This window comes from Ziziphus jujuba, chromosome 8 (genome assembly GCF_031755915.1).
Source record: "Ziziphus jujuba cultivar Dongzao chromosome 8, ASM3175591v1".
NCBI classification, from domain to species: Eukaryota; Viridiplantae; Streptophyta; class Magnoliopsida; order Rosales; family Rhamnaceae; genus Ziziphus; species Ziziphus jujuba.
Window position 1 is genome coordinate 12,062,871 of NC_083386.1, and position 18,457 is coordinate 12,081,327.

Sequence of the window (18,457 nt, forward strand, 5' to 3'; positions counted from 1 at the left end):
ATACATACCATTCTTTATACCATTTTATCATATATCCATAAACATATTGCCAGTAAGTCATTGGAAACTATATAAAATGTTTACTGTCCTTAGTGTAATATATTTTATTTATATTATCTTTGGAGACATATGCAAAAAGAGATGGTACCAGCTTATACCCTATTTGCAGACGCTACTGTTTTACTAAAAGTCTGAAAAGGGTTTGGGATTTTTTTTGCTAATAATATTAAGTAAACTCTATTAATTAGTGATTTTCATTAATCAAGATGCTTATACTAATATCACTTTCTTTCCCCCATTAAATTCTTCACCTAAAAAGTGAAAGTAAAAAATATATAATTTCAAGTAAAAAGGCATAGGTCAAATCATTAAAAATAAATAAAATAACAAACAAAAGGAAGATCATTATCAAGAACTAGTACTTACAAATGGATTCTTCTAATAATTTGTGAAAGATGAACAAAATTTCTATACATAAATATATGATCAGTTTGAATAAAAATCAGAGTAGAGACTAATTAATGAATCTTGTTTATCAAAATAAGGAAAAAGGGTCATCATAATTGCTTTAAATTCATGATTGAAACAGTGTCAAAGTTGTGAAATATTGAAAATGCTGCCAGTTTGCAAGAGAAAAGGATTGCAAATTTTTTTCATGGCACGCTGCTGAAAAAGGCTGTCTGGAACATGTACACATGGTGTGAGCTTCTTGATGAATTCACAAAAACACACTCTGATCTTTTGTAAGAATCTAACATTTTTATGTGCTTTGATTAACAGTACCATTGTAATTATTTAACACATAATTTAAGATTTTTTGACTTTTTGGGTTATCTGCTAATAAAAGATAAATTTTTTTAATATATTATATAAATAATATATGTGTATATTAATTTTATATGTCAAAGGAAAACGCGCACTAAACACACTAGAACTTTAGATACAGGTTTTCAGGGCATATAGTAAGTCAAAAAGAAACCTAGTATGTAACTAGTTTATAAAAGAATCAATTCCTCTCTTTCTTTTTCTTTTTATCATCACAAGAAACACACTCCCTCTATTTTGGATCATGTTCAATTTGGTCTTTTGTCTTCTTTTTTTTTCTATTTTTTTTTCATTTTTTTTGGTTTCAAATAATTTCAGGTTGTACAAATATTGAATAAATGATAGATTTTTGCTCAATTAATTAACCACATCGTGGTATATAAGTAGACAAATTATATGATAGATTATATGTACGTAGACATATAAGTTTTTTTCTACAGGAATTAAGATATTGTGTTTTTATTACATAAATATTCTAATTAATGATCTGCAAAATATAACTCCTTTTCTGCACAATATAAAAGTTCAGGAGATTAATTAAAAGTAAAAAATTAATTTTGAAGAATTTATTTTGATGAATTAATTAACATGATATAGAGAGATTCCTGATTATGAGAACGATGCCCATATAATTAAGTAAACTATAGAGAAATTACCATTGGTGGTTGGTTGTGGTCTAGTAGTAAAAACTTTATCCAAGTGGTTTTAAGGAAAAAGGTTCAGCGTTTTATTTTATTTTTTTGGTTCAGATACGATATGATATACCCTGTCATTAGTTTCCAAACTAATTTTTTATGACTTAAAACCTTAACCTGTTAATCAATCAAAATGTGGGATTTGTTGCTAATTTCATAATTTTAGCAATAAAATTTACATCTAAGGGAATGCCCATGACCCATCAGATTAAATGTAAATATGAAAAGAAAAAATAAGAAGTAATCGTTTCCTAACATGCCTACCATTTTAATACATTCAATCTTTATTTTTTATTTTTATCATTAAAAAAATTCTTTATTTTTTTAAGACATAGATTATGTAATAGTATGGTGGATAATATAGTGTAATGTCACTATTTTTTCTAGCTCCCCCAACTATATTTATTATAAAAAAATAGCAAAATAAAATATCTAATAGTATCATATCTATACATATATATATATATATGTTAGTTAGGAAATTAATTAAATTTCATTTATATATATATATTGACAGAGATTATAATATATTTTCATTAAATAATTTTACCATTGAATTAAGTTTATAAATACAATTTTTTTTTATATTTAAAAAAATATTATTTATCATTATTGATAAACTATCTTTAATAAATACTATTTGCAAGCGAACTAATCAACCATCATTAAAGGTTTATTTTGGATTCTACCGAAAACGATAATCAGTAACAAATAATAAAATTCTTTATATTTACTTTTCCAATCAAATTTCTAAAAAAGCCAAAAATAAAAAAATAAACAATAATTAATCTTCTTCACTTATAAGCTAGTTAAGCCCATAAACACAAACACAGAAAAGAATCTGAACATTTTTTCACCAAAAAATAAATAGATAAATAAATAGGAAAATCTTAGAAAAAGAAAAAGGTAAAGGGGGGGAAGGGTGTGGGCTAGCCGCCGGATGTGGGGTGGATAGAGTGGTCGTCATCAGATGCTCACGGTCGGAGGATTCTTACTTTTTCAACATGCCACGTCAGAAATACAGGGTCCCACATCACCTTCTTGGCTATTGCCAACCCAGAATATATATATATATATATATATATATATATCCTCTCTCTCTCTCTCTCTCTCTCTCTCTCTCTCTCTCTCTCTCTGTTTGTGGGTCGGTAAAAAGCAAAGCCAAAGCCAAAGCCAATACCCTGCCTCTGTATTTCTCTTCTATAGGGGTCCCCCACATGCAATACATGAGGCCCTAAATTTCTGTTGAAGTTTCCACGTACCATATGACCATGACATGGACATGGACATCCATCATCAATATTCATGCCCATTTCCCTTTTTCTTCCCCTGCATCAAATTCAAATCTTATGGATTATACATTTTCTCGATTTCAGATCGTGACCCTCCGATTCCCTCAATGTCTACCCCACCCAGTACCCACTTTCAGGTTGATAACATTGGATATATATATATATATATATATATTTTTTTTTTCCATAAAGAAGGAGATTCCATAATTGGATATGTATGTCGTCGTCGTCGTCGTTGTCATCATCATCATAATTATCACGCATGATACATGATGTTGTATGACCATGCATGCATGCATGCATGGTTACTGACATTCCAATTCAGATAATTTTGATGCAAAGTTCAGGTTGCTATGTCGCTGCCAAAGCTATATGAAGTTGAACCTATTGATTTGCTTTGGTCCTTGGATATGCAAATATATATTTATATATTGATTTTGATAATGACACTATATTTGTCGTATTCAATCATCTATTACAATTTAAAATTTTCTTCTTTTTTTTAATTTGTATTTAAAAAAAACAAAAGTCTCTTATATTTAGCCTAATTCTTCTAATTGACCAATTTACCTTTGTGGTTACAAATTTTTGAACGAAACTTATTTTTTTATTAGTGGAATATGGTACTGGTTTCTGCTATAAAATTTTATTATAATAATTTTATAGTAAAATTATATATAATTTATGGGATATACTTTATATTTATATCTAATCGAATAACATATAATATATTTGATGGGTTACATATAATTTGACTGTTACACTGTATAATATTCGTGGACATGTACATGACAGCAAGACTGTTCATTAAAAATCTACTAGAAAAATAAAATTAGGAATAGTTTCATGAGAACAAAAATTGGGAATGGTATAAGAAAAGGAGAGATCATATTGTATAATAGACAAGATACATAGGTAGAAGAAATTTATGTAACCTGATAGTGAGAAGGGACACGTGCAATGTATGTACAAAGCACAGAATCGACCTTTATTAAATAAGACGATTTGGATAAAACAAACTACTTTCTCTAAACTAGCTAGCCACCAACGCGTTTTGTTGGTTTCCCTATTAGCTTCTTTTTTCTTTAAAAAGTAAACAAATAAATAAATAATCTCTTTCTTATTACAATTGAGAACAAAAGTACTGTTCAGAGTATTACATTATTTTTTTTTTTACTAATTTAAGATATATAAAATATATAAATAAGTATACATGAGAGAATCTTCTTTAATATTCTTTCAACGGAATCAATTCTTGCTATAGCTTCAGGAGGTACTACTATGTGAATTATGCTCTGTGGAAAAAAAAATTTCCTCCTAAAAAGAAAGTCATTTTCCACATTTATATTAATGTAGAAACTCACAAACAAGATTCCCAGAGGTAGTTATATGTCAAACATGCAACTGTTTTAGCCTCCAGCGAAACACTTTATTAGATTACGTGATTCCATCTGTATTTCTTCCAATATTAATCTCCTCCATTATTCATTTTTAGTTTGTAATTTTCATACACATCAGCACATGAGGCTTCTATAAGGACCAATGTGAATTACAAACCTTTTTATTTTTTTTATTAGCCTTTTTATTATTAAGCACTAAAATTTATAAATACACTAGTCCGTATATATAAATGTAAAAAACCACTAAAATAGTATATGGATTCGCCCAACAAATCATATGTATTTTTAAATATTTTGAAACAATCCAAATACTAATAAAGAATATCTTTAATGATTAAATGATAAATCAATTAACTTGATATGAATCTGATCATATATATAAAATTCATAACATCACAAAAATATTGTGATTGTTGTGATATTACGTGTACTTGTTGAAGAAGGTTTTCGAAGAATATTCACCTCTAAAGTATAGGGTTTGGTTTAAATTCATCAAATATTATTATATTCATAAAACATCATTGGATTCTTTCTCTTAATTGCAAACATATTGTAATATTCACTTATATAATTTATCCCACAACCCCAAACACAGAAAGTTCACTTCAAAAAGCCTATCCGATATGTATCAAAGTTAAAAGAGATCCATTCACCCAAAAAAAAAAAAAAAGAGGTTAAGAGAGATTCCACATTCAAAATATATAAACACCATATCCCAACAAACACAATGTTGTAAGTTAATATTAGGGACACCATGGTTGGGAAAATTAAAGCCCAAAGAATCTAGTTCATGAAATAAGTTGGGCCTTATAAATGCTTACAAAACAATTAATTAACAGAAATAGAGACAACCCATCATAAAATAATCATAGTTATATCGTGCTAACTTGTTTGTGCCCATAAAGTCTAAACTGTAAAGAAGTAAAAATCTAAAAATCTAACTGTCTATACATTTCATACAAATATTATTACAAGTCCTAAAGGGGACAGCAAGTGCCAAAGTCTATTATTTTCTACTCAAAAAATCTGAGTTTAATTTCCCCACCCCCAATATAAAAAATAAAAAATAAAATAAAATAAAACTAATGTATATTAGATAGTTATCTTACATATATTGATGTCCCAAATTTACCAAATATATGATCTCTCAAACTTAATTTTACCCAAAATAAATAAATAAATAATGTGTCCTAATCTTCATTGACTTGTGGTCCTAGCGCCAACAACAAACATCAGAATAAGTTACTGTGGGGCCCAATATATAAAATACTAGACACTAATTTGGATATCTTTCAAAAACATGTTGATTGAGTAACTCATCCCAAGAACATGGCTTATAATTGCTCTTCAACAATATTACTGTGTGGAAGCTCTCTGTTCTTGTGAACTTTCTTTAAAAACAATTTTTTTCTTAAATAATCAACTTTGTAAAATAATAATAATAATAATAACAAACTAGTAATTAATTTTTACCTTTTATAGCTTTTTTGCTCAATAACGTCATAGAACAATTTTTTAATTGTGTATCAAAACATTATACATTCACCACAGAGATATCAACACTATTACTTTATATTTAAGAAGCTTTAAATAAGTTAGCTCTCATGCAATTGCTTGTTATTGCCAGTTGTAATGTTTTTTCAAAGGGATCTATAAACCTGGCTTTAAGCCTTGAACAATTTAATATCATAAATTTATCAAAATTTTTCACTTTGATATTTCAAATAGAACCAAATTAAAGATAAATGTTTATAAAATTAAAAATTAGAAAAAGAAAAATTATATGATTGTTAGTCAACATTCCATAACACTTGAGATCATTACTACCCCTTGCCTGTTCATTTTCGATCTTTTACCAAGCTTAATTTGCAATAAGATTAATTGGGGGAAATGAATATTTTTCTACTTTATTCCTTAGCCAAACTAAAAATTTATTTTCAATTAATTAATTAGGTATCTATTCTCTTTTCATATAGGGAGGTTTTTTTCTTGATTTTGATTAATTAATTCTTAAAGTAGCCAAGTAGTTGAACCCTCAGAAGTTATATATAAAATAGGATATGGGAGAGACGAGAATTAACTGCCAACCCAGCCACCAAACGTAAGAAAGAAAACTATGTATTTTCACTTTTGTTCCCCTGAAATTTTCATTACATATTGGTCAGATAATTTGGTCAAATTTTCACTTTGGTTGATAATTAAATAGACAGCTATAATTTCGTTCTCTCTAGATCTAGACTTACTGATGACTTGTTGGTGAGATTCAGCATGACTTTGTTATCCCTTTGTGTGTGTGTGTGTGTGTGTGTGTGTGTGTGTGTGTGTTCTCTCTTGACCTGTCTTATCAGTTTGGTGAAATATCCAAATAAATTAAGCTACTTGTATATAGACTTACCTTACTTCATGTCCTTCTCCAAGAGAAATTAATAATTTAATCCATCTTTCTTGCACATGTTATAGTTTCTTGTTACAAACTAATGAACCTGATTTACAAACAAATACCAAATAATTAGCTGAATCGCATTTGCTATAGATATAGGCTATATTCTTATTTTTAAAACTTGCAATCTACAAGGTAACACAAAAAGCCAAGATAAACAAGAAACTTTTTAATGTTGGAATATGCAGTATATATTTCAAAGTATGTCATCGTTCCATATTAGCTAAATTTGAAGATCCCAAAGATAAATAAGAGGATTGGGCTGCTCTGAAAGGTTAATATTTTAGGGTAGAACGGTAAACCTCATAACAAGTAGTGATATCGAAGATAGGGTTAGACAAAGATTTGATTTGATATTGCTGTAAATTATGAAAAAATCGGGGAAAAAAAAAAAGAAGCTATGCTAAAGTGATAATAATCAGTGTAAGTGTTTAATAAACTATTATTTCAAACTTTTGAAACACTACAAAATTAAAATTTAAGCATTTTGTAAATAACTAGCTTAAATATTATACTAATACTTTTACATTAGAGTCATGATCATTTTATTTCTAGAGGAATCTCAAAAGCTATCTCTGAAATTGGCAACTTCATTATAGCTTATGAAAGAGGGATAATTTTTGGAGAATTTAATATTTATATATTTACCAAATTTTTTTTTTGAAAAGGAAATTCATTTATAATCAATATTTTTAGGGATCTAAAAGCAATCCCAAATATAAACAGTCATAAGTACACTCACTATAAAAAAAAAAAGATTACTTTTTAACTATGATTATATTTTATATATGGAATAAATATAGAAATAGAATAGTTATTTCATAAAATTAATAATTGATATGTTTAATATATTTTAAATTTTAGAAATATCTATTATATAAGAATGATTATTTGCAAATTTAAGGAATAGTTATTCCTTTAAAAAAGCTTGAAATTGTTATTCCTTTATTTAAAGGATAAATATCATTATCCTATTTAAAAAATTTAAATCTATATTGATTATATTAAACAAATAATATATAAAATAACTATAAAATTTCAACTTTTAATTAATTTTTACCAAATTTGATATTTTTTGAAAGAAAAAATTTTATTAGACTAAATGCTAAACTTATTTAATAATAATAATCAAATATAATAATAGAAATATTTATTCCTTTTCCTTTTCTTTAATTCTTATGAATAGATATTATTATTTATCAGGAACAATAATTCTTTATACCAAACTTGCCTGTTATGGCTAAAACCAGTTTTGACCACAACAATTACTTTTGGCTATAAAAGTAGTTCATGTGGGCAAATACTTTTAGCCATGGGCTTATTAGCCACCACCAAAAAAAAAAAAAAAAAAAAAAAAAAAGAGGAGGTATTATTACTCTATTGAATATGTCCGTTTAATTAGTTTTCAAATGGTATAGATATAGATTAATTGGAATATAAACGTTACTGCATAAATTAATATGTATCCCAAGATTCCTATCATATGCCTCTGGACATGAAAAGTGCCTGAAATGAAATCCAAGATATTTGTGATTGATCTCATGATTAAGAAAAGTAGTGCAAATTAATGTTGCTCTGCAAATTAAATTCCTACTATTTTTAATTTTTATTTTAAAAGCCAAAACATATTTTTTAGATTTTCTCAAAATATATATATATATATATATATATATTTAAAATTTTCTTTTATTAGATTGGATTTAAAAAAAAAAAACAAATATATGTTAAATTGATATTCAAACTTGAACCTCTCCCATTAATTTGCCACTTTGAATGCTATTTGATATGACATTCCGCGGTTCATTTTCAGTCCAATTCAAATAATAATGGTAACAATAAGTGTCTATATACATATTTGTATGTGCATGTGTGTGTGTGTAGTTGTAAAATGTATTTTGCTTTCAGCCTTTCGTTTTGATTAAATCTATACAGAAATGATTAATTACATGCCAGCTAATACCAACTACTGCAAAGGCTACATTCTAAGTAAGCAGCCTCTGCATAGATTGCTATCAACTTCCTTTCAAACTAATGTCATCTATGTGCGAAATTTTGAAAAATTTTAATTTGATGAATACTTAAAATATTTATAATTTCTATTTTATTCTCATTTTTTTATTATTTATCTTGCTTAAAAAAAATTCCAACTACAATTACCTAAATGGATGACCCTTTTTTTTGTGACCAAAGACTTGTAATGTTAGGTTAAATTTTTAAATAGTCTAGTCTATTTTGTACCTTTTGTATATATGGCTCTCTATATTCAAAAATTAAAATTTATTCCCCTCACGTTTAATTTTCCATTTCACAAAAAAGAAATTTATGTTTTACAAATGATTGTTTCCATTTCACTAAAATGTTATGTTAGCTGACAAATAAAGTTAAATTGAAACAAAATTGAAATGTAAGATATATATGTAAAAAGTACAAAATAAAAAGTAGGCATTTTGAAATATACCCTATAATTTTTATGAATTTAGGTGCATCTTACGTTTAGTATATATTGTACTGATTGGGAACAAACAACTTCTTTATATTAATTTTCTTGCTATTCTTTCTCTTCACCTTAGAGAAATACATATATTATAAGATTATTGACCCCAGATAGAAGCATTTTTGGATAGAACTTCACTATCCAAAATTATTGTGCGAAAGCAATATCAGTCCACAAATTAAGGGATTTTTTGTATCGCCATGAAATTAATCACATATCTATTCTCAAGCTAGCTTGCTGGTAAATTCTTCCGACAAAAAATCTGAATTATGATTGCTACCTTATGAAATAGATCAATCACTATTCGAGGCAGAAACGCCTCCACAAAAAACCCCCTTTCCGTACGTTAATCATATAAATGGTATAAGACAGTGCCTAGTCGATCACCGGACTGGGGCTGTATGAAGGCCATGCACTCTCTGAAATTTTGGCACATTACCTAGCCATGAAATTTTGGCACAGTACGTAGCCATGTACATATTCACGTATACATACATGGTTTCATAAATGTTCATCTTTTAAAAATAAAACAACGCAATGATAAAATTATTATTTACTTTAATAATAATTTTGAATTTAAATTCTCACATCCTAAATAAAAAAAAAAAATACATCAATTCATAGTTTTCAAAGAAAAATCAATTTCAATTAGGTAATCCCAAAAATTTAAAATATTTAAAAGTAAATTTAATATGTCATCTAAATGTAATTACTTCACAAAAGACAACGAAGGTTTAAGATATGAAAATCCAAAATTTGATATTGTAATATAATATTGAATCACAATCGGATATTATGATATTCAACAACTTAAATTTATAAAAAGTGAATCAAACTTGGGTTATATACTTTAATACCTAACATTTTTAAACTCTAATATCTTGATAAATTACTATTGATTTCAAAAATTTTAATTGATAGAAAATGCTTTTAATATATATATATCCAGCTATTTCAACCGTGCTAAGTATATTTTTGCATTAAAAATGACATATTTTGAAATGCAAAATTGCAAATTGAACTTTTAGAAGTTACATGGAACTTCAAATGAACCCAAAAGATGAATCAATACAAAGCTAAACAGATGTGAAATCCTAGAAATACGTTATAGGCAAAAGGTAGGTATCAAGCATGTAAGTACATATGTAATATTAATGGGATTAACAAGTACATGTATATATATATATATATATAAAGATGATATGTGGCATGTGATTAGTTAGGGAAAATAGATATAAGAAAAAAAAATGTTAAGGTTGGTGGTGTAGGAATCTAATTCCCTATCTAATCAATCTTTGCAGAATATTTCTTTAACTCATTTTCATGCAAAAAGTGGACCTCCCTGTATATATATACATGTTTGCAAAGGGAAAGCTTAGCTTGCAGCTTTTGCCTCCATTATTTTGTTCACTTGCTGTCACCCAACCCTCCCACATCTACATGTATACACAGTCACACACACAAAAAGAAAAGTGTACGTAATAAAGAGAGATTTGCTCAAATACATACTAGTCTGAGTTGCTCCCCCATTCTAATCCTATTAATTGTTATTTTTTTGTTAATTAAATTTTTTTTTTATGCTTTGCGTATTTGATTTTTAAAATATATCATTTTTAGGCTCTTTTTCTGCATATGGGATTTGTCCGCAAGGGGATTGAGAGCTGTAAAACAATATTAAGAAATAGACAAATCTCTTGCTCTCCACCATGCTCACGTGCTTTAATCTCAACCAGATTCTTAAGGGAGATTCCAAAATATTTGTTTAAAGGATGTTTGTTTTTGTTTATACATATATAGATAGGTAGATAGATAGAAGTCGTTTATTTATAATTTTATAGTTGAATTGTTTAAAGGGTGGTTAACGTGGCACCAATGGCTGCAACATTGTATTCTGTGCTTTTAGGCATAAAGATGGTGGTCCATTATGCTCTGCATCATAATTTATTGTGCTTTCACATTATAAAATATGAAGTGATTTGTAGAAGCCAAATCTTGGGTTGGGCCATAATGTGAGTGAGCCACCATGTGGTCCTTGTGAAACCATGTTCATACCATTTTAAGCATTGTTTGTATTTGAGCTTAAAAAGAAAAACACTAGTTCTTTGTTTTTTGGCAAATAAATTTTTTTTGCAACTCCAAATGGACTTGTTACAATCTCATATCCAGATGAAATTAACTTTGAGAAAGAGGAAAACCCAAAAAAAGAAAAAAGTATTATTTGAAAGGGGTCCATTAATTCGAGGCCCACGTTCAGAAATTTATTAGCACTTTTTTCTCTCTTACAGCATTACATCGTGGGCTTTTTTAATTAATGTCCAGCGATTTCAGACAACGCGTTTAGCCTTTTACTAGATTTGGATGTTAGTCTCATCAAACTTTAGCCCATACAAGTTGTTGGGTTTGAGCATATTTTTTTATATTCTACAACAACAAGCCCATAGCATTACTACTTTGCAAACTTAGATTGAAATTAAATAAATAAATAAATAATTAATTAATTAAAAAAAAGTACAGGGAGAAGAAGAAGAGGAAAAAGAGTTATATACAAATGTTATATGGGTGATTTGGTTTACGTGCTTTTATTTTGATATTGTACATAATTATAAGTTATTATATTTGCATTACACCTGAATACTGCATGTTGTACTTACATTGTGATCTAACGTTTGTGCACAATTTTCTTTTTTTTTTTTTTTTTTTTTACTTATCAAGACTTCAATTTAATTGGAATTCTTGTAAATCATAAGTTCATAACATTATTTGTAGATCTATCTGGACTGACTCATACGATTATCCATTAAGATGTGTTAAAGCTTAACAAAATTCAAATTTAGTATAACTTTATTATTTAAAATTTTTTTTACAAGTAGTTATAGACTTAACCGAATGGTAAAACCATTCAAAATATATTTTCAAATTTAAGATTGAAATTTTGAATTGGATGACAAAATCCCTTCCCCAACCTGTAGTTAACATATATATATATATATTCCTCTATAGAGCATATTTGCTTTTCCCAAATAGAATATTGGTTCTTAAGAATTAGACTTTCAGTTTTTATAATATGATGATAAACTTTTTTCTTCTTGTTTTAAATAATATGATGGTAAATCTTTTCATGACATATAGTTATTTGAATTTGATTGTCATCGTGGTTTGAAGAAAAAGTTGGTAAATATCCGTATATATATCATTTAAGTATTTTTGTCATTCCACATAGTATATGTATACACATTCTTGCAAGAATGGAACCAAATCCATTTGATCTTTACGACGAATTCTATCTGATTCTGACTAGCTAGAAGAGTGGTGGAATTTGACAAAATAAAACATAAAATAAAGAATTTTTATATTAAGTATCTTTAATAATTATATTGTATGTTTTTAGAATATAATTTTTTTTTTTATATTGAAAAGATGTAAAATAAAAAATTTTATCACAGGTATCATTTATTATTATACCTCAAAAATATATAATAGAAATGATCCTTATTATATAAGGGAGTTCCTTTAACATTAAAAGGCAAAGTCAATTGTACTAAAAGGAGTTCCTTTAAGTATTACGTATGTATTATTTAAAATCTCAAAATAAACCTATGGATTTTGTACTTTTAACGAAAGCTGAGGGTCCAGTCGACAATTGGAAACACTACACAAATAGGATCTATTACCATTAAAAGTGAGACACATTGACTTTTTCATAACTGTATCAGGCAATCTTACGGTTCCAAATATTTTAGAAATTGAATTTCAGTTCGAAAAGTGAGCTAAAACATTACCAAAAATAAATAAATAAACAAATAACAAACCACATTTAACTGACATGGTCCGAAAATATAACACTTTATAAACTTCATAAAACTGAATGGGCCTCTTGACCTGTTCATATAATTGGCCCAAACAGGCCTCAATATCGGTCCAAAGTATAACCCAAAATAGATTTATAGTTGTTTTATTCTTTAATCTATCTTTATAATTTTTCTTTTCTGTTTTTTCTAATGAGCTTGAATCTACGATATTTAATACGGATATTCATGAATTTCAAAAAAGGGTTTTTTTTTTTTTTTTCTATGCTGTTTCATAAGGCTAAGTTTTGAGTTTCTTTATAAAAACTTTTTTTTAACTTATATGAAAAATTTAACGATTATTAAATTCAACTTTTTTACATATAACTAAATACTCCTTTAACTTTTTAGTAAAATTTTTTAAATTTGTTATGAAAAATCTTATTTTTATAAACTATACCAAAAAAGCACTTAGGATCGATATGCTTAACGGTTAGAAAAGCTGATATAGAAGAGTTTAAGTAATGAATTCATTATATCAAAAAAAAAAAAAAAAAGAATAGCATATGCAATAATTTTTATTTCTTTTAGTAAATTTATGAGAAAATTTTTATCAGCATCCCTAAATGGCTTTTTAAAATAAATAAACAAAAAACTATATTTTTCCTGATAAAAAATATCTTTTAATGTAAAAAGTGAAATTTTAAAATATTCTCCATCATATTCTTTAGTTATGCCCCTTATTTTTACTTCTTTATAACTCTTTTTTTTTTGATGATTTATTTTTTAAATATTATATTAATGACATAAAAACATATACTATACTTAATTAAGTCAATATAATATTAAAATAAAAAAAATAAATTTAGCTCTTAGAAAATAAAACAAACTTTTTTTGTTAAAAAATTAAAATAAATAAACTAGTAAAATTTATTTTTAAAAATTGACTTTTTAGAATAAAAAAAATATGATATATTTAAAGAGTTCTTTACTTTTAAACCTAGAATCTAAAATTTTTCACCAATAATCCACGTTGGCTCAATTACTTAGAAGGACCGGAAAGTATAGAGTGTCGACCGGAAAAGAATAATGATAAAGAAAATACCTATTTCATTTTCACATTACGAAACTTGTTAATTCTCACTATGAAAGAAAATGACTATATAGTTTATTTTAAGCAAACCGAGTGGATGAAAAAAAACAAAAAAAAAAAAAAAAAAAAACAAAACAAAGAAAAAGATTGCGAAACTCTAAAAATTTCCAGCAACAACAACGAAAGGAGAAAATATTCACCAAAAATAAAAAATAAAAAATAAAATTTCCAAGCCTTTTTAGAAAAAACTACAGAAAGTAATATGGTGTCATATGCGTTACAGCCTAGCAATTGGCTCATTAGACGACGAATGGCGTCAACTGGCATAACTTTTGAAGTAGGACAGGTGGCACGATTTGTGTGTATGTTTTGATACTTGTTCTTTGTCTACTAGCTGTGATCAATTTACTTACGTTAAATGTATTTTTTATTATTATTTTTAATAACATGTTAATGATATTTAGAATATGTTAAATAAGTTAAAAAAATTATTAAGGTCAAATTGAATTTAACTTCAAATTATATTTTTTTATTTTTTATTTTCTAAAAATTTAAAATTGTTCAAAATGTTTAAGCTAATAATTAATATAAAAGTAAATTATAACCAATTACATAGAAAAAAATAAAAAGCATAAATTAAAAACTAAATAAAGTACCAAACAACACCTAAATTATTGTTTTGTTTTATTTAATATGTATATTGATTTGCATTATTTAATTAAAAATAATTTTGAAATTGACATTATTTTAACTAATTTTATTTAAATTACTTTATTCTAAAAATAAATATTTATATATTTTTAATTTGCTATGAGATTTTAATAAAAAATATTTATTTACTCAAGTAAAAATCGACAAAGTTTAAAGTTTTAACTATCTAATATTTGATTAAATAATATTAAATTAATTATAAACTATTCATATCTATGCGTGCGAACTCTTAATAAATTATTAAAAATAAAAAATACCTAATATTTTTATCCTAAAGTTTACAAATCTAGGTCCAAATCCAAATTTAAACTAATTATTAATTCACATTGAATTCAAACCAGTTATTATTAATTGAAAATTACCAAATCATTAATTGACTTGATAATTACCAAAACAGATTAGTTTTAAACCGTGGAATACTATTAGGCTCAATGGCCACCTCACGTGCAAGTTTTATGATTAGTATTAGAATATAACAACACTAAAAGGTTATTAAATACAAAATTTTAAAATCATAAGATATTTTAAATTCATTTAATCCACTACATGTTAAAATCCTCTAATTTTAATAATTTACATTGTAGCTATTTTTTATTTTATTTTTTTTAAAGAAAAATCATACTTTGATGCCCAATATACAACTTATATGGGATGACTATTATTACCCATAAGATAAAAATAAAAAGTTGAAATGTTAAATTATAAAATTGTAAAAATCGGGAGCACTGAAATGTAATCATCGAATTTCCAACAATGAATGCATATGTGTATATATATGTATATATATATATATATATATATTTTTTTTTTTTGTTTTTTCTTTTTCAAAAAAAAAAGAAAAAAAATGAAGAAAAATATCATAAGAAGAAGGGAACCCAAGGAGAGAAGGAAAGAATGGTCCACACATTCCCACGGCACGCGGAATCACAATTTCAATATGAATTTGGAAACCGCCACCCCCACCCGACATGTTCAAACACGGCAGAGATCTAGACCGTCCAAACTAATCCAGTCAACGGCTACAAAAATCTCTCCAATCGAACATTCTAGACTCTCTCCTCGGAATATCTCTATATAAAACTAGTCTCCCATAACTTGAAGCTCCATTCAAATCCTTGGCCTTTCTATTTTGCTTCATTTTTTTTTTTATTTTTTATAATTGTTCCTAATATTTATCTCTGATTCTCTTCTTCTCGGAAGCTCTTTCGATCTAAGGTCACGACGAAAATGGCTGGAAAAGGAGAAGGTCCAGCAATCGGTATCGATCTCGGTACGACATACTCTTGTGTAGGAGTATGGCAACACGACAGGGTCGAGATCATCGCCAACGATCAGGGTAACCGAACGACGCCGTCTTATGTAGCTTTCACTGATTCCGAGCGTTTGATCGGCGATGCGGCCAAGAACCAGGTCGCCATGAACCCTATCAACACCGTTTTTGGTAAGTCATCCAATTTTTATTTAATTTTTAATTTAATACTGCATCTAATGTTTTTCGTTCGCAATTTTATGTATACATGTTGGTTAAATCTGAAGAATGCATGTACTTTGTCGTGTCTTAATTATGAGATTTGGTTTTGGTTTCATAATAAAACGTTGTGTTATATAGAGATAGATCTGTATGTATGTGTTTCTTAAATAAATTGTTTTTTATTTTTTATTTTTTTTTAAAAAATTGTTTTTTTTTAATTGTAGATGCAAAGAGATTGATCGGTAGGAGATACAGTGATGCATCGGTTCAGAGCGATATCAAGCTCTGGCCATTCAAGGTTATTCCAGGAGCTGGAGACAAACCCATGATTGTGGTTAATTACAAGGGCGAAGAGAAGCAGTTCGCTGCTGAAGAAATCTCCTCTATGGTCCTCATCAAGATGCGTGAGATCGCCGAGGCTTACCTTGGTTCCACCATCAAGAACGCCGTCGTCACCGTTCCTGCTTACTTCAATGACTCCCAGCGTCAGGCTACCAAGGATGCCGGTGTTATTGCTGGGCTTAATGTGATGCGTATCATCAATGAGCCCACTGCCGCTGCCATTGCCTACGGGCTTGACAAGAAGGCCACTAGCGTGGGTGAGAAGAACGTGTTGATCTTCGATTTGGGTGGTGGTACTTTCGATGTGTCATTGCTCACCATTGAAGAGGGTATCTTCGAGGTGAAAGCCACCGCTGGTGATACTCACCTTGGAGGAGAGGATTTCGATAACAGAATGGTGAACCACTTTGCTCTAGAGTTCAAGAGGAAGCACAAGAAGGACATTAGTGGCAGCCCAAGAGCCCTTAGGAGGTTGAGGACTGCCTGTGAGAGAGCAAAGAGGACTCTCTCATCCACTGCCCAAACTACTATTGAAATTGATTCCCTCTATGAGGGTGTTGATTTTTACTCCACGATCACCCGTGCTAGATTTGAGGAGCTCAACATGGATCTGTTTAGGAAGTGTATGGAGCCCGTTGAGAAGTGTTTGAGAGATGCTAAGATGGACAAGAGCACTGTCCATGATGTTGTTCTTGTGGGAGGTTCTACCAGAATTCCCAAGGTACAGCAGCTGTTGCAAGATTTCTTCAATGGAAAGGAGCTCTGCAAGAGCATCAATCCAGATGAGGCTGTTGCATACGGTGCAGCTGTTCAGGCTGCAATCTTGAGTGGTGAAGGGAATGAGAAGGTCCAGGATCTATTGCTTTTGGATGTCACTCCTCTGTCTACTGGTTTGGAGACTGCGGGAGGTGTTATGACAGTATTGATTCCCAGGAACACAACAATTCCTACCAAGAAGGAGCAGGTTTTCTCCACCTACTCGGACAACCAACCTGGTGTGTTGATCCAGGTGTACGAGGGTGAGAGAGCTAGAACCAGGGATAACAACTTGTTGGGCAAATTCGAGCTGTCTGGCATTCCTCCAGCACCCAGGGGTGTTCCTCAGATCACTGTTTGCTTTGACATTGACGCAAACGGTATTCTCAATGTTTCTGCCGAGGACAAGACCACCGGCCAAAAGAATAAGATCACGATTACCAATGACAAGGGAAGATTGTCCAAGGAAGAAATTGAGAAGATGGTTCAGGAAGCAGAGAAATACAAGTCTGAAGATGAGGAGCACAAGAAGAAGGTTGACGCCAAGAATGCTTTGGAGAACTATGCCTATAACATGAGGAACACTGTTAAGGATGACAAGATTGCTTCCAAGCTTGCAGCAGCAGACAAGAAGAAGATCGAGGATGCTATTGAGGAAGCTATTCAATGGCTTGATGGCAATCAGTTGGCGGAGGCAGATGAGTTTGAGGACAAGATGAAGGAGCTCGAGGGCATCTGCAACCCCATCATCGCCAAGATGTATCAGGGAGCTGGTGCTGATGTGGGTGGTGGCATGGATGATGATGCCCCTCCTGCTGGTGGTAGTGGTGCTGGTCCTAAGATTGAGGAGGTTGACTAAATGTTTTCTCTGTCTCTCTGCCTTTGAAGCTGGAATTTGGTAGAGAGTTTTTGGTATTGTTTATGATGGGTTGGATTCCATCTTCTGCGATCTTTAGGAATTTTAGTTTTAAGATTTACGTGTCGGATATATATTACTTTTCAATACTATATTATGTTATAGGATCTTAATTTTTATAAGCAATTACAGACGGATAATTTTTTTTAATGCAAATCATCTTTGTTTTCATTTTGGGTATTGATTAAAGTATTTTGTTATGGACCTCTTTACGCAATTTGAAGTTCCGCTGTATCT

The 18,457-nt window shown here is 28.9% G+C and overlaps 1 protein-coding gene across 1 annotated transcript; it reads left to right on the top strand.

Moving 5' to 3' along the window:
- The first annotated feature begins 15,828 nt into the window (after window positions 1-15,828).
- LOC107413527 (heat shock cognate 70 kDa protein 2-like) lies at window positions 15,829-18,391 on the top strand. Its single transcript, XM_016021490.4, has 2 exons — window positions 15,829-16,176; window positions 16,431-18,391. Exons 1-2 carry the CDS (start codon window positions 15,963-15,965, stop codon window positions 18,161-18,163), a joined length of 1,947 nt encoding a protein of 648 aa, XP_015876976.1. The 5' UTR covers window positions 15,829-15,962; the 3' UTR covers window positions 18,164-18,391.
- Window positions 18,392-18,457: the final 66 nt, after the last annotated feature.

Bases quoted from the DNA above. Each gene is read 5' to 3' on its own strand.
- LOC107413527 (XM_016021490.4), top strand. From the start codon at position 15,963: ATGGCTGGAAAAGGAGAAGGTCCAGCAATCGGTATCGATCTCGGTACG. The intron at 16,177-16,430 runs GTAAGTCATCCA...TTTTAATTGTAG, and splicing joins CCCTATCAACACCGTTTTTG to ATGCAAAGAGATTGATCGGT.